We start from the raw sequence: 26,660 nt of genomic DNA, 5'->3' as shown, positions 1-26,660 counted from the left end.
CCGACGAGCCGGTTGAGGCATGGGAGCCTGATGTGCCAGCTTAGGCATGACGTGGGATGGGAGCCCGAGCTGAGGGAAGGAAACCTCGCGAGACAGGTAAGGCGTGGAAGCCTGATGAACCAGCCGGCCGAGGCATGGGCGCCGGACTGACTGGCTGAGGCGTAGAAGCCCATCGCACAAGGCAGAGGTGTGGGAGCCTGACGAGCCGGCTGAGGGAAGGAAACCTCTTGAGCCAGCTAAGGCGTGGAAGCCCGACGAGCCAGCTGAGGGAAGGAAACCTCTTGAGCCAGCTAAGGCGTGGAAGCCAGACGAACCAGCTGAGGCACCCCCGGTTCCATCGGCGGCGGCACAATGACCCGACGTCACCAACAAAACAAAAAACAAAAAGCTCCCTGATGCTTCGTTTAGTGTTGTCAGCATTCTGTAAGGAACGACGCTAGAGACGAGAAGCAGGTACAGGAAGTGAACTTTTAATAACCAACGAACAGGAACAAAATACGGACAGCATCTGGACAGGGGAAACGGAAAAGGCAATAATGCTGACACGGGGATGAAACAGAAAAAACAGACAGATATTAGGGAAGGCAATCAAAATGTGAAGGTGTCCAGGTGAGTCCAATGAGCACTGATGCGCGTAATGATGGTGAAAGGTGTGCGTAATGAAGGGCATCCTGGCACCCTCGAGCGCCAGAGAGGGGAAGCGGGTGCAGGCGTGACAGTAAAGACCCTAAAACCTTGGGTATAAATATTAGTTCAGAACAATGGTTTAATTGTTTGAGGTTTCCACTCGTTAATCATTCATCCCTAAGAAATTGCAAAAAATGACTGAGTGAAGGAAACGTGACTGTTAATTGTCAAACTGCTATTTATGGAATGAAACTCCTGCTTCAGTTTTACTCCACATTGAATCACAGCCAGAGGATGTGTACATTACTGGCATATTGTTGTTTTGCTTCTTTCATTTGTTGCTCATATGGCACTTGTTTGTTGCATGAGAAATATAAGGAAAGCTAGTACTGCCACCAGTACAGGCGTTGTGAAAAACACAAGGCTCGTTGTCAATGAATTGCGTGGTTTCTGTTGTCGGCTTCTGATGATGCGCACGATTCACGAGTGATGTCCCATTCCTTAGACATATTTATCTCTACCACTAGTTGCTCTGTCTTGGAGGGCCGGCGTTGGGAAACAGCCTTAGCCTCTAAGTAAGATCCTGAGTTTGAACGGTACCGCTATCTCTCTCTTTCCCTTCCCCCAGGTTACACTGAGTCTGTCACTGAATCTAATCTGCATGGCATTAGCACCTCGTGATAGGATGATAGGAGCCAGGGGACTCGCCCGGTTGTCCCTCCCTGACAGCCAGGCCTTCCACCCCGACCCTGCTCCGTTCCCCTGCCATCATGGTTCTCCCATCATCAGCCCCAGCCAGCCAGCCAGCTCACCTATGGGCCTGCAGTGCAGTATTGTGTGTGTGTGTGCGCGTGTCTGTGGTGTGTGTGTGTGTGTGTGTTTGTGTGTGTGTGTGTGCGTGCGTGCGTGTGTGTGTTTGTGAGAGAGAGCGATGTGCTCTGGAGTTCTCATCCCTCATCCCCTGCTGGCTGCCATATTCAACCAAGTCAGCATTTCTACGCTCTCCCATTCCTCCTCCTGAGACCTCTCTGTGTGTATTGTAGTTAGTACAGTACATTTGCTGCACCAGCCCTAAATCAACCTCCTACAGTATACCCACTGCAATTGGAAAGAGCAGAACTGCACAACTCACCTAAAAACTAAGATTGACTGAAGTTTGGCACAAACACTCAAGGGTCAGTTTATTAGGCACACCAGCCCGTTCCTGAAAATGGTTTGCTCCTACAGACAGTGAGTCACATGGTCCTGGCTTGCTATATAAAGCAGACAGGCATCAAGGCATTCAGTTACTGTTCAATTGAATGTTAGAATGGGCAAAACGAGTGACCTAAGAGACTTTGAGCACGGTATGACCGTCGGTGCCAGACGCGCCAGTATCTCAGGGTGTGGATCTGTCCATCAGCCTAGCCTAGCCTAGCCGTTCCTCGTTAGCTGCCATATAAATACATCCCCATGAACCCCCTCGCACTTCCATAGCACCACCCCACAGTTTAATGGCAACACTGTTGCCGTGGAGTGAATTCATACCCACTCTCTCTAGAGACTTGTATTGATGTTGAATCATCATCCCAGCATATGGACATAACAGAAGGTGTGCCTACGTACCTAGGCTATATCCAGCGTACTTTCCACAGAGTCGACTTTTAACTCCAGGGCCACACATACTTTATACATGGCTCTGGATAATTCCCTCGAAACTACAGAATCAGACCCCCTGTTACATTTAATCTCCCTATTTATCCAAAGATACTTACAGTGGTGCTACATACATTTTATATGGGTGGACCCAGCTGGAATTGAACCCACGAGCCTGGTGTTAAAGGCACCATGCTCTACGAACCGAGCCATGCAGGACCATGTTTTGGCCTCATACTCACACTGGTTTATGAACATTTCAATCCCCTCACTAAGCCCACGCTCTTTCGGTGAACACCAAGCGAGCCCATAGATTACACAATACTTTAGCACAGACTGTACTGTCCCAGAAAACCTACTTTCCTCCTCCTATGCACCACTGTGCAAACAAATACCCCTGGGGTCACCCTCCTGGAGGTCACACGGGCAAGCATTACACCACACTTCTCCTCTCAAGTAGTAGGTCACATCGTAGTATCTTACAGTAGAACGTCTTCGTTCAACCGTAGCATAATGGCAGGAACACCGTGCATGCGTGTATATGTATGTGACCAATGCAATTTGATTTCTATAAGCCCCATGCATCTTTTAGAGCAGAAGGTGGGTTGAGGGTTACAAAACAGGACGGCTTCTAGCTCTCTATCGCTCTCACACCATCCTGCTCTCAGACATTGATGAATCACTAAGCTCTCCAGCTAAATTCTGGTCACGTAAGAATCCAAATGTCTGTTGTCTCTCCAGCGGACTGTGCAGGCACACACTCTCAGCTGTAGGAGCCCTGCTATGAACACCACGTCACCCACAATGCATCAGTCTACACAGACACACTGCCGAGACTCGCGTGCGCACAGGGGGAGCACAGAGAGATGACGATTTCTACAAATAAAAACATAACGAAATTCTGGTGCACTGCAGGAACGATATGACATGATGAAGTACAAATGTGAAAGAGCATGGATGGTCTTCTACCTAACCAACGCCTGGACTCATAGTCACCGTGGTTACACAAGAACAATCTTTAAACAGTAGATAGCACACACATCTACACATCCCCAGCACACACACACACACACACACACACACACACACACACACACACACACACACACACACACACACACACACACACACACACACACCAAGACATTTACATGTAATACACATTAAAAACGTATGTCCATTGAACAGCAAGACGTGTCCCATTTAGTGCCTTTAAACACTCGTCATGACAACTGCTTGAGTTCCTGCACCTCTTATACAATATTGTTTGAAAAGTATTGTGGAGTTCCTACACCTAAATATAAACAGTACTGGCACCCGACATGAGTACCGGCACCTATTTCAGTCCAAGTCAAGCATCGTCAACCATACACAATTGTAATAACACTGCAGGGTAAAGCATAATAACCTGACAACAGAGGGTGCCCATTGTTCAACAGCACCTCCACAGAGACTTCAATGACACCACAAGTCACCTACACCATGAATGCTGTCACTGCCAGAGCACACAGCAGCAAACCCAAGGAGTGATTCACAGTACAAGGTGAAAACAGCCGAGGCTCAGGGTGAAGTGACCCTTGGCTACAGATCTAGGATCATCTTACCATCCCCCAATCCTAAGCTTAACCATTAGTGGGGGGATGCAAAACTGACCCAAGATCAGCATCTAGGGGCAACTTCACCCTTTACCTCTTGTGGTTATCACACAAGTCAGAGTTATACTTAAACTAAACCTTTAATAGTGAGAGCTTTGCAATAGTGATGGCTTGTCGACGAATCGCCGTCTCTTTGATGATTAGTTGAGAGCCCCGAGACAAAAGTACAAAGGTATTTTATAGCCAAGATACACCCCTTCAACCTACACGACGAACAACAGATAGATAGAATGGGTCACAAGGTTAAGATTTGTATGAAAGATACCTATAATACATAGCACACAGTATCTGCAGTGTCAACAGTTTTCATTGTATCACCAGTGTCTGGCCCTCCGACTCCAAACTGGAGCCATCTCTCCCTGGTACTGTATAGAACAGAAACATTAACTCATGCTCTGGAATGCTCTTTAGGTTTTATCACCCAAAAGACATCCTAAATCTCCTGTCAGTGTTATCTCCCAGAGGCCCATCCTCAGCAGAACACACACACACACACAATAGTTAAGAATACCCTATTCTGTTGAATAAAACAACCATGATGCAATAAAAGTACTGTAACATAATCTTGAAATTGTGCAACCATACTCTCCAGAGCACAACAGGGGGTCAAAGGTAATGCAAGGGGGTCCGGAGGTCATGGGGTTCATTTGAGTCAGGAGTAATGCTGACGTATGTACTCACCAGGTCATGGTTGGTGGAGTTGGAGTCATCCTGAGGGAAGGGGATGTACACAGCTAAGGCCATACAGTTGGCAAAAATAGCTATTAATATAAAGATATCAAATGGCCTGGAAGACAAGGTTAAGGGAAAATCATCGAAGCGGGGGATCACATGAATATATTCACCGTGTCAACATTTGACTATTTCCTGTTCAAACTACTAATCATCAAACACGGACAGAGTTCAAGCCAAAGACATCGGAAGTTGCGAGAGTCAGAAAAAAGTCATAATGACATTCAAAATGCAACTTGGCAATTCAGGGCCAATCTAAATAACATGAGATAATGTGTAGAGTTATCACAGTGTTCTGATGACTGTGTCTTCTGGAGCAGCAGAGTCCCAGCAGAGGCTCACGCAGCTGTGTCGTGTCACTGAGTCACCCTCGCCCCACCAGTATTTTAAGATTTGGGACATGGTGACTTTCACTGCGCCTTAGGAGGCAGCAAAAAACAACTTTTTTTTCACCTCCAGTTGACTATTCTCTCGCATGCACCGCTGAAAAAACACAAAGTCTAGAATGATTCACACATCGCTGGCTATAGCTGTCAAATAATCTGTCTTTCCCTGCAGTAGGCTACCTACGCTAGAATGAACTGATTAAAAGTAAACGTTGACTTGCTGTTTCACTTTCATATTCTTGTGTTGGGTAGTGAGTCACACTCTGCAGTGAGATTAACATAAAGGGGTGTCTCTTGTCTAGTTGTACTGGACTGTGAGGGGAAATGGAGATGGGATACAGCCACTGCACATGGCTAAGCTAAAGCTAGTCAGCTAAAGCTAGAGTCAGCTAAAGCTAGAGTCAGCTAAAGCTTGAGTCAGCTAAAGCTTGTCAGCTAAACCTAGAGTCAGCTAAAGCTAGTCAGCTAAAGCTAGAGTCAGCTAAAGCTAGAGTCAGCTAAAGCTTGTCAGCTAAAGCTAGAGTCAGCTAAAGCTAGTCAGCTAAAGCTAGAGTCAGCTAAAGCTTGAGTCAGCTAAAGCTTGTCAGCTAAACCTAGAGTCAGCTAAAGCTAGTCAGCTTAAGCTAGAGTCAGCTAAACCTAGAGTCAGCTAAAGCTAGAGTTAGCTAAAGCTAGTCAGCTAAAGCTAGAGTCAGCTAAAGCTTGAGTCAGCTAAAGCTTGTCAGCTAAACCTAGAGTCAGCTAAAGCTAGTCAGCTTAAGCTAGAGTCAGCTAAACCTAGAGTCAGCTAAAGCTTGAGTCAGCTAAAGCTTGTCAGCTAAACCTAGAGTCAGCTAAAGCTAGTCAGCTTAAGCTAGAGTCAGATAAACCTAGAGTCAGCTAAAGCTAGTCAGCTAAAGCTAGAGTCAGCTAAAGCTGGTCAGCTAAAGCTAGAGTCAGCTAAAGCTAGGCATTGGCTAGGTGCAACCCAAGATTTAGCCAACTGTACGGTTCAGACAAAGGTAAATCATGAATTGGTGCATGGGCGGCAATCCACCTGATGGCCCTGAATGGACCCTAACTGAGCCCGTGATGGTTCTTCTCATGCACTGACCTACACATCACACACACACTGCAACACACACTAAAGTACAAGGTATAGATTATCAACATCCAGGGTCACACAGACACACACACACACACACACACACACACACACACACACACACACACACACACACACACTCTGGTCCGTTGTGAAGGATACTTCCACTCTACCAGGCTGATGCAGGCTCTTCGTATGGGATTGTTGAGTTTGAGGCAGAACAGGGCCCTGGCTGGCCTGGTATTGGCGTTGCTCCCCTGCTTCTTGCTTTTGGCGTACTGCGCCCGCTTCTTCTGTGCCAATGCGCCCACCGGGACAGTCGGCACCGGGATCGGGGCAGCCGGAGGGGCGGCTACCGGACTGGGCACCGGCGGGGCAACTGGGGTTGCAGCCGGGGCAGCAGGGGCGTTGGCTGGCCCGTTGGCACTCATGATGTGGGCGTGGCTCTGTGGGGCGTGTCCAGCAGCATGGATCTGCCAGGAGAGAGGGCGGGGCTAAATGAGGGGCACAGGGCGGTCTGACCAATGGGCTGGCACGTCACCAGAGGGAGGGACTCTGGTGCTGCTGGCATAATTTGCCTCTGTGAAAGAGAGTACAGGAGAGAGAATGGTTACCAATCCATATGTTTATATAGAAAACTGATCATTGATCATCACTACTAAAATCATCAGTAGAAGGTTACTGTGGTGACTTTATCACATGGAAACTGGTAAAGGTAAACAAATAAGCAATTAGCGCTGATAGTTTCCAATTTAGCACCACGGACAGCGATGATTGAAATACCTACAATCTCACATTCAGAACCACAAAACCATGAACAGCAGCCATCTCAGGTAAAGCTGTGTCAATGGCTAAGAATCACTTGAAGATAAATAGGCTACAGGAAGACCTACACAGGAAGCAGCATACCCAGCAAGAAGCCTGAATCACAAACTCTGTTGTGTGATACTCTGTTTCAGCCATATTTTATTTCAAACATTTAACTTCAAGGGGAATCTGGGTTTGTTGTGATCATGACCAAGGCATTTCTAGGGTCAGTGAGATGTGTTTCACACATCATTTCCCAAGAAGAAGGCGGGTATGGGCTCCACTGGGGGGGGGGGGGGTCCTATGCAGTCCTGCTTTGTGGCATTTCGCGAAGCCTCTATGTTATACTGACTGCACTATATGTTAGTCTGCATGTAGATATGGTTGTCCTTGTTCGATAGAGCCATTGGACGTCTTTCAGCAATGTTCCTATCGGCGGATTCAATATAAATGTATAAGGTGACACATTCTTTCCAGTCTCTGAAAGGCTACAACTCGATATGGGGCAGTGGTTCCTGCTCTGGCCCCTTCCCTACAACACAAGTCCGATTGGGCAAAACTGAAAGAACTGACCAGACCACAATGGCTTCAAGTGATTCCTCTCATCAACACGAATTTGACAATGGAGAATTTTGACACGTTCTCTTAGCTAGCTACATGGTGGCATTCAACCGTACGTTTCAACTGGAATCAACTATGGGACCTTATATAGACAGGTGTGTGACTTTCCAAATCATGTCCAATCAATTGAATTTACCATAGGTGGACTCCAATCAAGTTGTAGAAAAATCTCAAGGATGATTCATGGAAATAGGATGCACCTGAGCTCAATTTCGAGTCTCATAGCAAAGGGTCTGAATACTTATGTAATTAAGGTATTAGGTTTTTATTTTTTATAAATGTGCAAAAATGTCTAAAAACCTGTTTTTGCTTTGTCATTATCGGGTATTGTGTGTAGATTGATGAGGGGAAATGTTTATCTGTAACGTAACAAAATGTGGAAAAAACCTTCGGCTTTTCCGAAAGTAGGCTATAAGATAATGAATTGTCAAGGAAAGTATGAAGGGGACTGCTATGCTATAGTAGGAAGACGAAATTGACAATCATCAAAAAAGAACCAATTACACGCAATATGTCCATAGCCTATTTATCAGAGATGCTGATTATCGAGAGGGAGAGTGTTGCAAAGATTTTTCAAATACTGTGAAGAATTATTATAATTTGAATGTTTAAAAAAAAAAAAAAAAAAAAAAAACAATTACGTACTTCGTTGACTTGTGAGGTGAAGAAAAAATGACTGAGAAGCCCAGCTGGGCACTATCCTACTTTTGACATTTGAAATTTGCGAGAAGCAGGCCAGGTACTTCTATGCGTGCTCAGGCAACATTAACAGGACAGAGAAACCAGTATAATATGTTTAGCTGTAGGTTGCATACTTCTAGTTCTGCCTGGTTCAGCTTAGTTCTCTTATTCCGGTGCTCTACAATGAGAACTATGCCAAAGCAGGCAGAAATAGAGGTATGCAACCTATAGAAATGAAGGAGAACATATTCTGTAGGAATATTCTCTCCTCCTACACATATTATTATAGTGTTATTATAGTAGCGCTATAATAACACATGTAGTGGTCCCGTCCGTGGTAGGGAACTGGCATTAGACGGTTAGTTATGTGAATCAGACAATGAATCAAAACATTTTATTACAGTTTGTGATAAAATGGTAGTTGTTCAAGGAGAGACCTTTCCCTAAACAAAAATGAATCCACATTTAGAAATACAAAAGGCATTTATTTATACATACAAACTGTATCAGTTAGTGTCACTACTACAATCCAACATTTGCCACTGCCAGAGTAGGCTTTTAGGAAATTCAGTCTAGTTTTGACAGGGTAATGGAATGACATCAAACTAAGGTGTGCCTGTCCGTTTGACTGTGTGATGAGGTTAGACATGATAGCTTCGTGTGTTTTGATGTGGTATAGCAGAGTCACCCCAATTACAACACCGTTGCAGGCAAGAAGAGAGAGAAGGCTGTACTATGAAACTGAATGTCAGTGGTAGACAGTGGTAGCTTATGTCAATGGAAATTCACTTGCTGGGTGGCATGGTGGGCTGGGGAAGATGAGACTTTGTGCTTGAAGCGAATGTCCCGTCTGCTGTCTACGACCATCTGGATAAGACTCCGACGGAAGTGATGAGTACAGGGTTCGTAGACCTTCTTAAAACAATCCACTGCTTGGACCCCTTGCAGAAGATCTGCTTGTACTGCACGTCTCCTGGAAAGACATGGTTGTGGTGTCAGCATTTAGACTCGGTTGATGAAGGGATGTAGGGCATCACACCTTTGTTGGTAAAGGTGTCAACAGATGGGTCCTAAGTGATTATAGACAGGTTAGTGTATTGTTTAGGGACAATGACGCATCCCTCGTGCCTGTGGATCCAAAATGCACTCACTTTATGTATATACGTTGGGTATATTTCAACAGGGGACTGTGGAACGTCTCCAGAAAATTGCATTTTACAAAGAGAAAAAGTGTAGACTAAATAACATGGTAACATGGTCTGGAACGTACTCTGTCTGGTCCTCTAACCTCCTGAGAACCCCGTAACCCAAACAAATGCATACAAACACTACACAAATTCATGTTGTAATGAATGAAATTATCTTTGGTGTCGTAAACAATCCTCGGTTCCTGCCTGTGTCTGGTTAAGAGAGGAGGGGGAGGGCCCCCTACGGAAAAACATCTGGCAGAACACCCAGAATACGTTCTTTAAGTTAAGATAGAGACGGAGCCAGTCACATGTGTGAACCGATCCAATGAATCATGTTTATGTAGGTTTAGATAGCAGTATATAAAGCTCTATGTAAGGAACAGACTTCAGATTGGTACTTACAGTTTAAGTCGGAAGTTTACATACACATTAGCCAAATACATTTAAACTCAGTTTTTCACAATTCCTGACATTTAATCCTAGTAAAAAGTCCCCGTCTAAGGTCAGTTAGGATCACCACTTTATTTTAAGAATGTGAAATGTCAGTATAATAGTAGAGAGAATGATTTATTTCAGCTTTTATTTCTTTCATCACATTCCCAGTGGATCAGAAGTTTACATACACTCAATTAGTATTTGGTAGCATTGCCTTCAAGTTGTTTAATCTGGGTCAAACATTTTGGGTAGCCTTCCACAAGCTTCCCACAATAAGTTGGGTGAATTTTGGCCCATTCTTCCTGACAGAACTGGTGTAACTGAGTCAGGTTTGTAGGCCTCCTTGCTCGCACACGCTTTTTCAGTTCTGCCCAAAAAAAATCTATAGGATTGAGGTCAGGGCTTTGTGATGGCCACTCCAATACCTTGACTTTGTTGACCTTAAGCCATTTTGCCACAACTTTGGAAGTATGCTTGGGGTCATTGTCCATTTGGAAGACCCATTTGCAACCAAGCTTTAACTTCCTGACTGATGTCTTGAGATGTTGCTTCAATATATCCACATAATTGTCCTCCTCATGATGCCACCTATTTTGTGAAGTGCACCAGTCCCTCCTGCAGCAAAACATCCCCACAACATGATACTGCCACTCCCGTGCCTCACGGTTGGGATGGTGTTCTTCGGCTTGCAAGCCTCCCCCTTTTTCCTCCAAACATAACAATGTTTATTATGGTCAAACAGTTCAATTTTACTTTCTTTCATCAGACCAGAACACATTTCTCCAAAAAGTACGATCTTTGTCCCAATGTGCAGTTGCAAACCGAAGTCTGACTTTGTGGAGGGGGGGTACTGTCACGTTCTGACCTTTATTTCCTTTGTTGTGACTTTATTTAGTATGGTCAGGGTGGGAGTTGGGGTGGGCAGTCTATGTTTGTGTTTCTATGTTTTTTCTATTTCTGTGTTTGGCCTGATATGGTTCTCAATCAGAGGAAGCTGTTTATCGTTGTCCCTGATTGAGAACCATATTAAGGTAGCCTGGGTTTCACTGTTGGTTTGTGGGTGTTTGTTTCCGTGTCTGTGTTTTTCACCACATGGTACTGTTTCGGATTTGTTATTTCACGTATTCGTTTATTGTTTTTGTATTTCAGTGTTCAGTGCTTTTGTTATTAAAATCGTCGTGAACACTTACCACACCGCATCTTGGTCCGATCCTTACTCCTCTTCAGACGAAGAGGAGGAAATCTGGCTGCATGGTCCCATTGTGTTTATACTTGCGTACTATTGTTTGTACAGATGAATGTGGTACCTTCAGGCATTTGGAAATTGCTCCCAAGGATGAACCAGACTTGTGGAGGTCTACAGTTTTTTTTCTGAGGTCTTGGCTGATTTATTTTGATTTTCCCATGATCTCAAGCAAAGGGGCACTGAGTTTGAAGGTAGGTTTTCAAATACATCCACAGGTACACCTCCAATTGACTCAAATGATGTAAATTGGCCTATCAGAAGCTTCTAAAGCCATGACATCATTTCCTAGAATTTTCCAAATTGTTTAAAGGTACAGTCAACTTACTGTATGTAAACCTTTGACCCACTGGAATTGTGATACAGTGAAATAATCTGTCTGTAAACAATTGTTGGAAAAATTACTTGCTTCATGCATAAAGTAGATGTCCTAACCGACTTGCCAAACCTATAGTTTGTTAACAAGAAATGTGTGGAGTGGTTGACAAACGAGTTTTAATGACTCCAACCTAAGTGTATGTAAACTTCCGACTTCAACTGTGTGCAGTAGTGGATCTTCTGTCATGCATCCCACTGCTTTTTTTTTTGCCGCACCAAGATTTACATGCTAAAATCGCCCCTGCTACTTTGTAGTTAACATACATTGAGAAGGTTTTTGGGAAAGCCTTTCCATCTACCAGAAGATGGTTGTCATTAGCATCATTGCTAACGGCTACATATGGCAGACAAAGGCGCACACACAGCAAGGGGCATTTCCACACTGTTGACTCTTCAGAACGTTGAAAGAAAATAGGAATCACTTATGCATTTTGCCTTATCATCATCTTGGGGAAATAAAATAATGATCTAATAAATTCAATACATTTAGTTGATTTCCTACTTTTCAATACACTTCTACTGGGAAGCCAACATTTTCCCAAACTGGAGATTTAAACAATGATGGTGGATCCTCCAATTCTGGTTTATCCACCCCACCACTGCCATCTTAAATAACTAGTTTCCTTCTGCGCCTCACAAAAGGATAGTTTGAAAAGCGCCAATTTAAGTTCAGAATTATGATTACAACGTGTGCATAGGCTCTAGTCGTTTTAACGGAATAGACTATAATGTTTTTTCAGCTCAGATTACTCAAGAGGCATACAACGCAGTGTAAGCATGGCCTACAGGCCTAGTGAATATATATATATATATATATATATATATAACTCAGCAAAAAAAGAAACGTCCCTTTTTCAGGACCCTGTATTTCAAAGATAATTCGTAAAATTCCAAATAACTTCACATATCTTCATTGTAAAGGGTTTAAACACTGTTTCCCATGCTTGTTCAATGAATCATAAACAATTAATGAACATGCACCTGTGGAACGGTCGTTAAGACACTAACAGCTTACAGACGGTAGGCAGTGGCAGGTAGCCTAGTGGTTAGAGCGTTGGGCCAGTAACGGAAAGGTTGCTAGATTGAATCCCCAAGCTGACAAGGTAAAAATCTGTCGTTTTGCCCCTGAACAAGGCAATTAACCCACTGTTCCTAGGCCATCATTGTAAATAAGAATGTGTTCTTAACGGATTTGCCTAATTAAATAAAAAATGTAATTAAGGTCACAGTTATGAAAACTTAGGACACTAAAGAGGCCTTTCTACTGACTCTGAAAAACACCAAAAGAAACATGCCCAGGGTCCCTGCTCATTTGCGTGAATGTGCCTTAGGCATGCTGCAAGGAGGCATGAGGACTGCAGATGTGGCCAAGGCAATAAATTGAGATGTCCGTACTGTGAGACGCCTAAGACAGCACTACAGATAGACAGGATGGACAGCTGATCGTCCTCGTAGTGGCAGACCACGTGGAAGAGTGGGGTAACATCTCACAGCAAGAACTGGAAAATCTGGTGCAGTCCATGAGGAGGACATGCACTGCAGTACTTAATGCAGCTGGTGGCCACAACAGATACTGACTGTTACTTTTGATTTTGACCCACCCTTTGTTCAGGGACACATTATTCAATTTCTGTTAGTCACATGTCTGTGGAACTTGTTCAGTTTTTGTCTCAGTTGTTGAATCTTGTTATGTTCATACAAATATTTACACATGTTAAGTTGGCTGAAAATAAATGCAGTTGACAGTGAGAGGACGTTTCTTTTTTTGCTGAGTTTATATATACACTCCCGTTCAAAAGTTTGGGGTCACTTAGAAATGTCCTTGTTTTTGAAAGAAAAGCACATTTTTTTGACCATTAACATAGCATCAAATTGATCAGAAATACAGTGTAGACATTGTTAATGTTGAAAATGACTATTGTAGCTTGAAACAGCTGATGTTTTATGGAATATAGGTGTACAGAGGCCCATTATCAGCAACCATCACTCATGTGTTAAAATGGCACGTTGTGTTAGCTAATGCAAGTTGATCATTTTAAAAGGCTAATTGATCATTAGAAAACCCTTTTGCAATTATGTTGTGCTAATTAACTGTTGTGCTCATTAAACAAGCAATAAAACTGGCCTTCTTTAGACTAGTTGGGTATCTGGAGTAGAGGTCGACCGATTTAATTAGGGCCGATATCAAGTTCTCATTGATGTATTATATTAAGTTAAAATAAGTGTTCATTCAGTATTGTTGTAATTGTCATTATTACAAATACATTTAAAAAATTGTCAGATTAATCGGTATTGTTTGTTTTTTGTCCTCCAATAATCGGTACGGCGTTGAAATATCATAATCAGTCGACCTCTAATCTGGAGCATCAGCATTTGTGGGTTCGATTAAAGGGTCAAAATGGCTAGAAAAAAATTACTTTCTTCTGAAACTCGTCACTCTATTCTTGTTCTGAGAAATGAAGGCTATTCCATGCGAGCCATTGCCAAGAAACTGAAGATCTCTACTCCCTTCACAGAACAGTGCAAACTGGCTCTAACCAGAATAGAAGGAGGAGTGGGAGGCCCCGGTGCACAACTGAGCAAGAGGTCAAGTACATTAGAGTGTCTAGTTTGAGAAACAGACCTCTCACAAGTCCTCAACTGGCAGCTTTGTTAAATAGTACCCACAAAACACCAGTCTCAATGTCAACAGTGAAGAGGCGACTTCGGGATGCTGGCCTTCTAGGCAGAGTTGCAAAGAAAAAAGCCATATCTCAGACTGGCCAATAAAAAGAAAAGATTAAGATGGGAAAAATAACACAGACACTGGACAGAGGAATATACAGTATTTGTATGTTTTCATGCCGATTCACAGTGCGCACCACACCAAGGTTTCTACAGGTGAAATGAAAATGTGCTCGTTCTAGCTTGTGGAGAGAAGATTTTTGTCATGTTTATGACAACAACATAATGTTGTTGATATAGTAATGACTATATACAGTGGCAGAGCTATGGTGAAATGTCCTTTTCAAAATTGTTAATAACTTGACACACTCAACAGCTACCCCAACCAGAACCACTATACTCCACACTAACCAAGAGGCCTCATGCCACTAATCTTTAAAAAAGCCATTGACATTCTGTAACAAACTCAAACCTAACTCTTATTGAAATGATTGGTACTGTTTTATGCGACATAGGTTAGTCACGCGTGATGCATTGCATAGCCGTATGCTTTTTGTTAGTCTTCTTCATCTCATTTCTCTTGATTCAAGAGTCAGTCGGTCTCCTCTGTCTTCCAGTGTTGAAAGACATGCATGTGTCAGTGCGAGTTATGGAATGTTGTCACTGTCACCACCATGCAGGGGGTCATGAGATGATCTCACTCCTTCAGCCCTCCAACAGTATACAGTCACACGGGTATAGTAACACTATAATAACACATTAATAGCAGAGTAGTACTAGTAACATTGTAATCACATAGTAACAACTGAATAATTATATCCAACAAGACCAATAATTCAATCTACCTTCTTTATAATCTAACTACACAAGGTAAGAGTGGGTAATCGTTCAAATAACAGTGTCGGCAAACAGGGCATAGTAGGCTATAGGCTGGATATTCTGCTGAGTCTCATGATTGGAAAATGAGGAGAGAGAACACCCCCTCCCTCAAAAAGGAAAAGTGCACCGATAACATTTTTTTTGGAACCAGCAAAGAGTTGAGTGAAAAAAAAGAGTGGTTAAACCGAAACGCACAGGCAATGCTAATATCAATATAATGCATTTCTAAAGTACTATTGTTGCATTATAACGATGCAAAGTTAAAGCATTGGTATATCAAAAATAATGTAAGCAAGGCTCTATGATTAAAGGCACACGTCTAGGATATGTGGCTGGGTGATGGATCCGACCATTGCCATCACAACAAAGAGGGGACACAACCATGTAAACAAGACGAAATTATTCACTGAAAAATGCTGCCACATGTATTAAAATATCACCGCATATGACATGCTTCCCGAGCCAAAAACAACAAGGATAAGCTGCATGAATTCAAAGCTGTTACTAACACAATTTGGTCAAATCAGTTGTATAAGTCCTTGAAGTACGAGTGCTAGGCCCCGCAGAGAAAACAAGAAGCTGAAAAAGGTCACATTGCCTGAATATTCCAAAGAGCGTATAACATTTCTCAACTTCCGTGTATAATAAGGATAGAACGTTGCAATCATCTTTAGCACTGAATATGAACACATTCATCCTGAAAGCACCAACCATTAGCCTAGTGTTGTCATCAGAGGCTTCTGTTTCATTTGCTGTCCATATGGAACAGTAGCCTATGCAGAATGCATCCAAACGACAGCGCATGTGAGATGATTCATGTCCAGTAACATCGATAGAAATCGACACCCGGCGCATTATAACGTGATGTAAATAGCGACTGGCATTCCCACGAGCGATTCGCGACACATGAACAATAGGCCTACCCTTCACCTAACGTGGACGTATTTCTCCTTGAACACATTGAGGTATATCGTCAAAATCCCTAAAAACGGTGTAAAATGACAGTCCGGCTCCAGGCGCTCATTGCGAAAATGGAGCAATCCATGACAGTCAGATGGTCCTGGCGTTCCTCGGGAGAAACAGCTGGCGTTATTGCTAGGTTACAATGGGTTACAAAGCCCACTGATGGTATTTCGGCTCCGGTCCAGGGATACAAGGTCTATGGCTTTTTGCCCGGCGTTTATCCCCCGCGACGAATTCGGAGAAGGGATAGGCTACAATGCAGCCACCGAACTTCAGTCCAAATGACAAGCATATCTGTCTCGTTCACTCGGTTATTGTCATGATAAATGATAAATCATCTCTACGCAAAGCTATTCTGAGATATCCTCAACATAATAGCAGGCAATATGAAGGACAAACTTGGCAACACGGTTTGTAAAAACGAAATGGACACGGTCACTGAGCTATATTGTTCTGGTATGGAAATAATGAAAACAGACATGACTAAACCATTACAAACCCGGCCTCGCTGAGCTAACATGCTAACTTCAGACCCGATTCCATGCAAATAAAACGTACCTTTTCCGAAGACTTATTATTCGGCAGATACCTCAGCGTTATCCACTCGGTAGGGAAAGTCCAGTGCTTTAACGCAAGTCCAGTCTCAAACGGCGAGTTATAATTCATTAGCTTGAGGGCAGGGGCATTAATAAAGCCCTTCCATGTTGATCGTGGAAAGCATGAGACAGGAGAGTGTATGCAGGGGAGAACAGAGCATCCTCGCCCGCTATGCAGCGCTGCTTATCGCCACTGCGTGAGTGAACAGTGAAATGAGCACATCAGAATCAGAGCTCGCTTCCTTCTGGCTCTGTGTCCCTCCTGATCGTGCACACGCGTCTCTTCATTTACACCGCACGCAAACAGTCACCAACACGAAAGGTCCACAGTGACTATATAGTCTAGGTCTACTAATTAGGTCTAGCCTACTTTTAATTGATTTTAATGAACATCCTCAACATTAAATTCCACCTCAATTTGGGAGGCTAATGGTAAATGCAAATAACATGACTGACTTACTGAGACAGCATTGCCACACCACTGACACAGTAACAGTAGTACTCTAATTTCATTGCCTTGATTAACTTGGAAATATGAAAACTGAAGGTCCATGATGATAAATTCTATACTTTTTTTTCAATTATAGACTGTCTTTGTAGTAGCAGTAAAAAAAAGGGCTCATATTCAATCCATTAATGAAAAATGATCAATTCTAGTTGACATGGTCCGAGTGGAATTGACCACATTACATATTGAAGAGAGGCGCACGCCAGCATAGCCCAGCCATATTGTGGATGGCCCGCAAATGTAGTCCCGCATCTGCCTCAAACGGATGGCGTAGAATTTGATCGAGCTTTAATGTCTGTCATTTAAAGTAAATCTGCTGCAGCAGCCAGTAGAGAGAATTAAGTTGACAAGTGTTGAAAGCAGCGGCTATTTTTGCATGTAAATCTTAGTGGGGCAACAAACAAAAAAAAACAGTGGGATGCGTGTCAGCAAAGACCCTACACAACACAACACTAAACAATACATGAGTTGCACTATAACGGTGACAAACGGTGAACACAAACTGTTAGGGCCTATACATAAAGCTGTCACAACAGCATTCCCAACATCTTACCACTGCTACACCTGGCTATCAGCGGAGCCTTTTCTGGCAACAAAACAGTTCATTCAGCCTCATTTACTGCCTTTCAAAAAAAACATTGCTGATATGGCTGACTTGCTTAAACAAATTTGGTTTCTACTGACAAATGAGATGTACAAACTATGGCATATGGGGACAACAAATGGACAAGAGGCAATCGGTCATTTCGATTAAGGCATTAATTAGTGAGCGAATACATAGTCAATATAACCATTTGTTCAGCACTTTTGAAATGTACAGACAGAATTCAGAACACGGGCCGTTCTTACAGTGTTCTCCCTGTACACATTAGACCCGTAGGATAAATACATGGGGCATATAAGCAGACAATGAAAGCCCTTACAATATTCGATGATTACATTTCTCTAAAACAGGTTATAGGCTACATGTGCACCACCAAGTCAGGACAGTAGGCGAAATTAAGAAAATAGACCAAATTATTAGGGTGATGCACATTGAACGCCATTTGGGTCTTTGCGGGTCAAAAAAAATATACACCTCATATAACGCTATTTGACGCGTTAAATAAGCTTTTAATTTGACATGTCAAATAACACAATTCTATTATAGAATGTTGTGCGCGCTGAATTTGCACGTGCAAGCCAAGCGTTACCACCACGATCAGTAGCATGTCAAAGCTTAACAAAAAAACGTTTGGAAACAAGCACACACCGGCCATGGACGATCTGTTTAGAATACTACGATGGTGAAAATATACCAAATTATTAGGCACGTGCCCTAGCACACTACACAACATACACTTAGTATTACTTTCATAGCTACAGTATAAATAACTCCCTTGTATATTACATCATTTATGCAGCAGCATACAATACATTTTTGGACTCACCTTGTGAAGGTGGCGCGGTGGTCCTTTGTGGGCAAATTTTGTCATCAAACTTTGTCATCAAAGTCTGGCATTCTCTGGATTTATGGTGGAAACTCGGAAGAAAGAAAAACCCAGCCACTCCATTGAATAGCAGGCTAACGTTATTGGTTGCTTTGCAATGCTTACGGTTAGGCACTGATTCCTTCCAAACCACGCATTGTTGAATTTGCCATTTTCAACTTGTTGTGTAATCTTTATGTCCAATGACCGATGAGCACAGATACATTTTATCTATAATTTCTCTTCATTATTTCTCTTCAGATGACAATGATTAAAAAGGATTTGCCCGTAGATTGTCGACTTGATTCATTTTGATGACTGCTAGCTAAGACTTTGAAAGTAAGATTTTGACATGATCAGTCCATTCAAAGCTACTGTACATAAAACTAGTCAAATCACGTTATATCTGTCGCCAATGACCTTGAGCCTTCGTGGAAGGGCACTTGTAATATAACTAACTATATGGCAGGATCCAAAGGGCTGAAATTTTGGATGTCTACCCTTACTAAGGACTTAAACTTGGCGATGACGTACTGTCCCCATGAGTGACAGAACACTGAACCAATCATGGCGCAAAGCTTCTATTTTCTGCTGGCTCGCCCCACCACCAAAGAAAGCACTGAGCTAGGCTGAAATACCAGAATTTTGGAGCTGCCTTACTCATGAAAACAAAAAAAAAGACAATGTGTGTATGCAGCTTTATTAACTGAATTATATATTTAATTTTTTACATTGTTTGCAAACTTATATGTGACAAGTATTAATGCCCCAAAAAATATGCAAAACAGGCAAGCCCCCCCCCCCCAAAAAAAAACATGTGTATGTTTATATATATATATATATATATATATATATATATATATATATATATATATATATATATATATATATATATATATATTTCTTTTTTTTTGCAAAATATGTGTGGCTCAAAATGAATGACGGGTTGCCACTTGTTGAAAGTTAAAGTGGACTCAAAAATCAATGAAGCAACCCGTGCCATGAACCCGAGCAATAGTAATGGAGTCTTTGTGTAGGCACTAACTCTGCGGTGGTTCATTAGACAAAGTTTTTGAAAGTTTTTTGGATAAATACCCGAAATAAGGTCTGTGGTAAACACAGCCTTAGGAGATCTTATACATTTTGTTCTATGAGATAATCTTCATCAGAGAACGTCACTGTTCATTTTTCTACCATTTATTTGATTTTAAAAAGCACATAAAGCACATAGAGGCTTCATAATTCATAACGGTAATCTTAAATGACTGATATTATCTCATAGAACCACACGTATAAGATAACCTAAACCTGTGTTATCCCCATACCTTATTTTCGGGGGTTAATCCCCAAACCCTTTTCTTTCCATCAGTCATTACTGCCATAGGAATGGCTGAAGGAACCAGTGCTAACTCATTTCCGGGTTTTAGGACTAAAAGCTGGTGATCGTGATTGAGTTTGGACTGGGAATTCAATGAACTCTCCTTGGAATTTGGTGAAATGTCTATTGTCAGACCAGTAATGAGGATATGATACAAGTAACCCAGACCCCTACACCATCCTGTTTTGGAATTTATAAGAAAATAACTATCTCACTTTGTCACGCTAGACAGGAAAGAGAAGCATATCAAGCTCTCGAATACCTTCACTTTAGGGAAGGGTCAAGTCCCAAATGTTTCGAGCCTTTCTGACACCAGAGGTGTTTTCACCAGGAACCAAAGGGGAGCAAACAAGTAAAAACAGGCAGGGACTACCTGAACTTGTCCAACAAAAAAACACTTACTTTTTACATATTGCAAAATGTTTTGCTACGGTGTGCACCAATGAACATCCTCCTTCTCTGTCTGACACATTCAACACTGACTCATCTTAATGAATGAATGCCTAGTTGCATGTTCACTGTGCATGTTATGGAGATGTTAGAAACAGAAAGAAAGAAAATAATGTTGCTCTATTGTTCCCTTTAAAGGGTGATTGCACTTCCTGACTTGGCCTCGTATTAGATTCTGTTCATTAAGAAATGCTAGAGGTCATGGCTGAATGTGAGTTGGTTTCAGATGTGGTTTGATGTGGGTGTCTCCACTTCCTGCCTGACTGACATGCCCAAAGTAAACTGCCTGTTACTCAGGCCCAGAAGCCAGGATATGCATATAATTGGTACCATTGGATAGAAAACACATTGAAGTTTGTAGAAATGTTAAAATAATATATGAGGCTATAATACAATTGATATGGCAGGAGAAAATCCAAAGAAAAACCAACCATAATTCTTTTTTTGAGAGCCCATGCTCTTACAATGGAAAGCTATATGCAATTCCAGCTCCAAGATTGCAATTGCTATGGCTTCCACTAGATGTCAACAGTCTTTGTTCAAGGTTTCAGGCTTGTTTCTTTGCAAACGAGGAAGAATTTTGAGTTTTGCTACTAGGAGTCAGAGTTGGAAATCAGTCTGTGCGCGTGTGACAAAGAGGACCTGTTAATTGTACTTTCCTATTGAACATACTTTTTCCCGTATGAAATATTATAGCTTAATTACATTTTAGGGTAATTTAGGATTGATTAGAAACGTATTTAGACTTGTTTTAACAAAGTTTAGCGGTAGCTTTTTGGATTCCTTTCTCTGCATGTTGAATGAGTGGATTACTCAAATCGATGGCGTCAACTAAACAGACTTTTTGGGATATAAAGAAGGATTTTATCTAACAAAACGACCATGCATGTTGTAGCTGGGACCCTTTGGATTGCTAATCGGAGAAAGATTTTCAAAAAGTAAGTGAATATTTAATCGCTATTTGTGATTTTACGAAGCCTGTGCTGGTTGAAAAATACTTTGATGTGGGGCGCAATCCTCAAACAATCGCATGGCATGCTTTCACTGTAAAGCCTATTCTAAATTGGACAATGCAGTTAGATTAACAAGAATTGAAGCTTTTAAACGATATAAGACCCTTGTATGTTCCTAGATGTTTAATATTCATCATTTTTATGATTATTTATTTGAATTGCGTACCCTCCAATTCCACCGGAAGCTGTCGACAGGTGTCACGCCTATCCCAGAGAGGTTAAATTATTTAGCCAATTATCTTTAACTGGCTGGTGTACAACCTTGGCAATGTTGGTTTGACTTTGGATAGCCTATCTCTGGGCCTAGATAGGGACTATCAACACATTATTAAATGTAAATTAGACAATATTTCATGTTGCATATCTTTTAGTTCTCATTAAATGCTTTCAATATTTTTTTACCACAAGCATACAATCTAATAGCAGAAATTCCCTAAACCACAGACTATGTTCCCAGAAATTAAACACCAAGACAAACAGACACATCTCAACATCAACTGTTCAGAGGAGACTGCAGGAATCAGGCCTTCATGGTCAAATTCCTGCAAAGGAATACTGCCTAGAAGGCCAGTATTCCAGAGTCTCCTCTTCACTGTTGATGTTAAGACTGGTGTTTTGTGGGTACTATTTAATTAAAATGCCAGTTGAGGACTTGCGAGGCATCTGTTTCTCAAACTAGACACTCTAATGTACTTGTCCTCTTGCTCAGTTGTGCCTCACACTCCTTTTTCTATTCTGGTTAGAGCCAAATTGTGTGTGAAGGGATTTGAAAATACTAAAGTAACATCACCTCACCTTCTCTGAGACCTTACTCTTAATTGTACCTAATGCTCCACAACAAGGTTACCCTTTTGGTCTAGTAACATGTTGGTGGCTTTAGTGTGCAGAGAGCTGCAGAGTGCTGGTAGGAGCTGGTAGAAGCATGAGAATAAATCCTGGGTTCTTAATGCTACACAAATATCTGATAAACAGCCATGAGTTGATGGGACATTGTTAAGCCCCTGAAAACCTTCCACTGCTCCCTCCATTTTCTCCCACAGCCCTATATTTCTTCCCTCATCTCCTGTAGTTTGTGACCTGGTTTCTCTCTCTACAGTACCTGCCAAAATGATGTTTCCTGGAGAGATCACTCCAAGGGAGAGTGGATGGTGGAAATGGCAGTTATACTTTAGTTTGTTCCTCAACCTGAAATGAACTCCCCGTCCCAGGTGTGTGTATCTGTGTGTGAACGTAAGACACACAGAATCTACAATGCCCCGCTCCCCACACACCAACTCTGTCCTCTGTCCTCCCATCCCCTTGAGATGGGTATAGTTGAAATGAAATAAAAACACAGACAGAGGCTGCAACCGAACCCCAGGGAGTAAGGCTGCCGTTTGGCTGGGGCTGGGCGGATCTTTACCACCACCCTCCCTCTCCTCCTCTACCTTCTCGAATGCCCACTGCCCTCTATTCAAACTGCTGCATGCACCACTATAGGGTCCCCTATTCAATCACAAGTCCTGCAACTGCATTGTGGGATAGATTGAACATAACTTCACAAAGAGAATTTGCTATCATGTTGGGTTTCTTTTTTATAGACATTGTTTTTATGAGTACATTCATAAAATCATGAGTAATATTGTTTTGTTTGATTGCTTATGATTAAAAGTATTTGGTGGCATTCCTCTGCCCAGGTATTGCTGACGCATTCCACATCTTACAATGCCTGGACAGGTTTTTTAAGTATCCGCTAACCACATCATATGTTATTGCAATCTGTCTGTCGATGACGTGGCACGCAACCATTGGTTGATACATGCAACATCTGAGCAGGGGAAAGGTGGTGCTGAGGAGTATTTTTGTCCGCTCATACGGGAGCAATAAAGGCATAGTTCACAAATTTGGTGATAATAAAAAAAAATATATATATATATATATATATATATATATATATATACAGTGCCTTGCAAAAGTATTCACCCCCCTTGGCATCTTTCCTATTTTGTTGCATTACAACCTGTAATTTGAATAGATTTTTTTATTGGGATTTCATGTAATGGACATACACAAAATTGTCCAAATTGGTGAAATGAAATAAAGATAATAACTTGTTTCAAAAAATTCTAAAAGATTTTAAACAGAAAAATGGTGCGTGCATATGTATTCACCCCCTTTGCTATGAAGCCCCTAAATAAGATCTGGTGCAACCAATTACCTTCAGAAGTCACATAATTAAGTAAATAAAGTCCACGTGTGTGCAATCTAAGTGTTACATGATCTGTCACATGATCTCAATAGCTATACACCTGTTCTGAAAGGCCCCAGAGTCTGCAACACCACTAAGCAAGGGGCACCACCCATCAAACGGCACCATGAAGACCAAGGAGCTCTTCAAACAGGTCAGAGACAAAGTTGTGGAGAAGTACAGATCAGGGTTGATCAGGGTTGGGTTACAGATCAGGGTTGGGTTATAAAAAAATATCTGAAACTTTGAACATCCCATGGAGCACCATTAAATCCATTATTAAAAAATGGAATGAATATGGCACCACAACAAACCTTCCAAGAGAGGGCCGCCCACCAAAACTTACGGACCAGGCAAGGAGGGCATTAATCAGAGGCAACAAAGAGACCAACCATAACCCCGAAGGAGCTGCAAAGCTCCACAGCATTAATTGGAGTGTCTGTCCATAGGACCACCGCCGTACACTCCACAGAGTTGGGCTTTACGGAAGAGTGGCCTTAAAAAATCCATTGCTTAAAGAAAAAAATAAGCAAACATGTTTGGTGTTCGTCAAAAGGCATGTGGGAGACTCCCCAAACGTATGGGAGAAGGTACTCGGGTTAGATGATACTAAAATTTAGATTTTTGGCATCAAGGAAAACGCTATGTTTGGGACAAACCCAATAACTCACATCACCACAAGAACACCATCCCCACAGAGAAGCATGGTGGTGGCAGCATCATGCTGTGAGGATGTTTTTCATTGGCAGGGACTGGGAAACTGGTCAGAATTGAAGGAATGGTGGATGGCGCTAAATACAGGGAATTTCTTGAGGGAAACCTGTTTCAGTCTTCAAGAGATTTGAAACTGTGACGGAGGTTCACCTTCCAGCAGGACAATGGCCCTAGGCATACTGCTAAAGCAACATTCGAGTGGTTTAAGGGGAAACATGTAAATGTCTTGGAATGGCCTAGTCAAAGCCCAGACTTCAATCCAATTGAGAATCTGTGGTATGACTTAAAGATTGTTGTACACCAGCGGAACCCATCCAACTTGAAGGAGCTGGAGCAGTTTTGCCTTGAAGAATGAGCAAAAATCCCAGTGGCTAGATGTGCCAAACTTATAGAGACATACCCCAAGAGACTTGCAGCTATAAATGCTGCAAAAAGTGTCTCTACAAAGTATTGACTTTGGAAGGGTGAATAGTTACGCACGCTCAAATTATCATTTTTTTTGTCTTATTTCTTGTTTGTGTCACATAAGAAATATATTTTGCATCTTCAAAGTGGTAGGCATGTTGTGTAAATCAAATGATATAAACCCCCCCCCCCCCCCCCCCAAAAAAAATGTTTTTTTATTTTATTTCCAGGTTGTAAGGCAACAAAATAGGAAAAATGCCAAGGGGAGTGAATACTTTCGCAAGCCCCTGTACATTATATACAGTGGGGCAAAAAGGTATTTAGTCAGTCACCAATTGTGCAAGTTCTCACACTTAAAAAGATGAGAGAGGCCTGTGATTTTCATCATTGGTACACTTCAATTATGACAGACAAAATGAGAAAAAAAATCCAGAAAATCACATTGTAGGATTTTTAATGAATTTATTTGCAAATTATGGGACCACAATATAATGCAAATTAATTACTTAAAAATCATACAATGTGATTTTCTGGATTTTTGTTTTAGATTCCGTCATTCACAGTTGAAGTGTACCTATGATAAAAAATTACAGACCTCTACATGCTTTGTAAGTAGGAAAACCTGCAAAATCGGCAGTGTATCAAATAATGCTCTCCCCACTGTGTGTGTGTGTGTGTGTATATGTATATATACCTGTTTGTGTGTATATATATATATATATATATATATATATATATATATATATATATATCATTATATGGACAATTCCGAACTGAATTTACAAATAGCAAATTTTGTCTTTGCATCATTTCTGGATTATCAGAATGATAATGGGTAATGGGCAAAGAAATTCAAAAGGGGTGATGATATTAATTAACAATAATTTCAATCAGAATGTGCAACTTGTTCAAACAGATCCACAAGAAGGTTTTTTAAATATGCTAGTGGAAGATAAACACATTAGGCTCATTAATCTATACAGTCCAAATAATGATGATCTTTGAAAATATCTATCGAGCTCACAAGTAACAAACAATCCTATTTTTATGGTGGGAGATTATTACACAGTTTTAAATTCTTCAATGGACCATATTTATTTAACTAGGCAAGTCAGTTAAGAACAAATTCTCATTTTCTCATTTTGTTCAGGGGGAGAAAGACAGATTAGTACCTTGTCAGCTCGGGGGTTTGAACTTACAACCTTCCGGTTACTAGTCCAACGCTCTAACCACCAGGCTACCCTGCCACCCCATAAATGAAATCAAACTACGAACTATCAAACTATCACCCTCATGCACCTGTCCATAATCGTCAGAGATCACTACTATCATGGACACATTAGAACTGGTGGATAAATGGAGGCTTTAAAACCCTGATCTAGTGAGATATACATGGCTTAATCAAGCTAGTCGTCTTAACTAACAAAGGAGGAACTAACAGCACAGGGGGCGGGCAATAAAAAAAACTGTACAATAGAGGCTCAGGAAAATAATAAAAATAACTGGAGAAACTTATTGAAGAACGATCAGGTGTAATATATTACGAAAATAATGCGAACTGGAAGGGAAATTGTGAAAAACTTGTTTTTGAATCTTCAACATAGAAACGCTACCAAAAATGATTTACAGAAGAAACTTGCTACAAATGATGGAGACATCCATTATACACCGACTGATATCGTGAAAGAGGAAGCAAAAAAATGTAACCATATGTTCTCTTTTCAGTCTTCTCCATCTTCACTGAATGATATTAACTGTAAGGATTTTCCCCCCTAATAATAGTGTAAAATGAACAAATGCATAGAAATATTTGTGTGAAGGTCAAATTTCAGAGGAGGAACTTCTTGATGCCATGAAATATTTTCAGTCCTGAAACTCCAGGGCTTGATGGCACACCAGTTGAGTTATATCAAACGTTTT

At 41.6% G+C, this 26,660-nt stretch overlaps 1 protein-coding gene across 1 annotated transcript in view; it reads right to left on the bottom strand.

Annotated features, from left to right (window-relative positions):
- Nucleotides 1-16,829, bottom strand: part of cacna1da (calcium voltage-gated channel subunit alpha1 Da) — a 124,822-nt gene extending 107,993 nt beyond the window's left edge. The window contains exons 1-3 of the mRNA XM_090205269.1: nucleotides 16,539-16,829; nucleotides 6,282-6,699; nucleotides 4,599-4,704 (exon numbers count right to left, since the gene is read on the bottom strand). Coding sequence (XP_090061395.1) covers nucleotides 4,599-4,704; nucleotides 6,282-6,550 — 375 coding nt within the window. The 5' untranslated portion in view covers nucleotides 6,551-6,699; nucleotides 16,539-16,829. The remainder of the gene's footprint in view (nucleotides 1-4,598; nucleotides 4,705-6,281; nucleotides 6,700-16,538) is intronic.
- Between the last annotated feature and the right edge of the window lie 9,831 nt (nucleotides 16,830-26,660).

This window comes from Oncorhynchus mykiss, chromosome 17, assembly GCF_057628025.1.
Source record: "Oncorhynchus mykiss isolate SJ-2025 chromosome 17, ASM5762802v1, whole genome shotgun sequence".
NCBI classification, from domain to species: domain Eukaryota; kingdom Metazoa; phylum Chordata; class Actinopteri; order Salmoniformes; family Salmonidae; genus Oncorhynchus; species Oncorhynchus mykiss.
The sequence above is the reverse complement of the archived record's forward strand: the minus strand, read 5'-3'. Positions and strand labels throughout refer to the sequence as shown.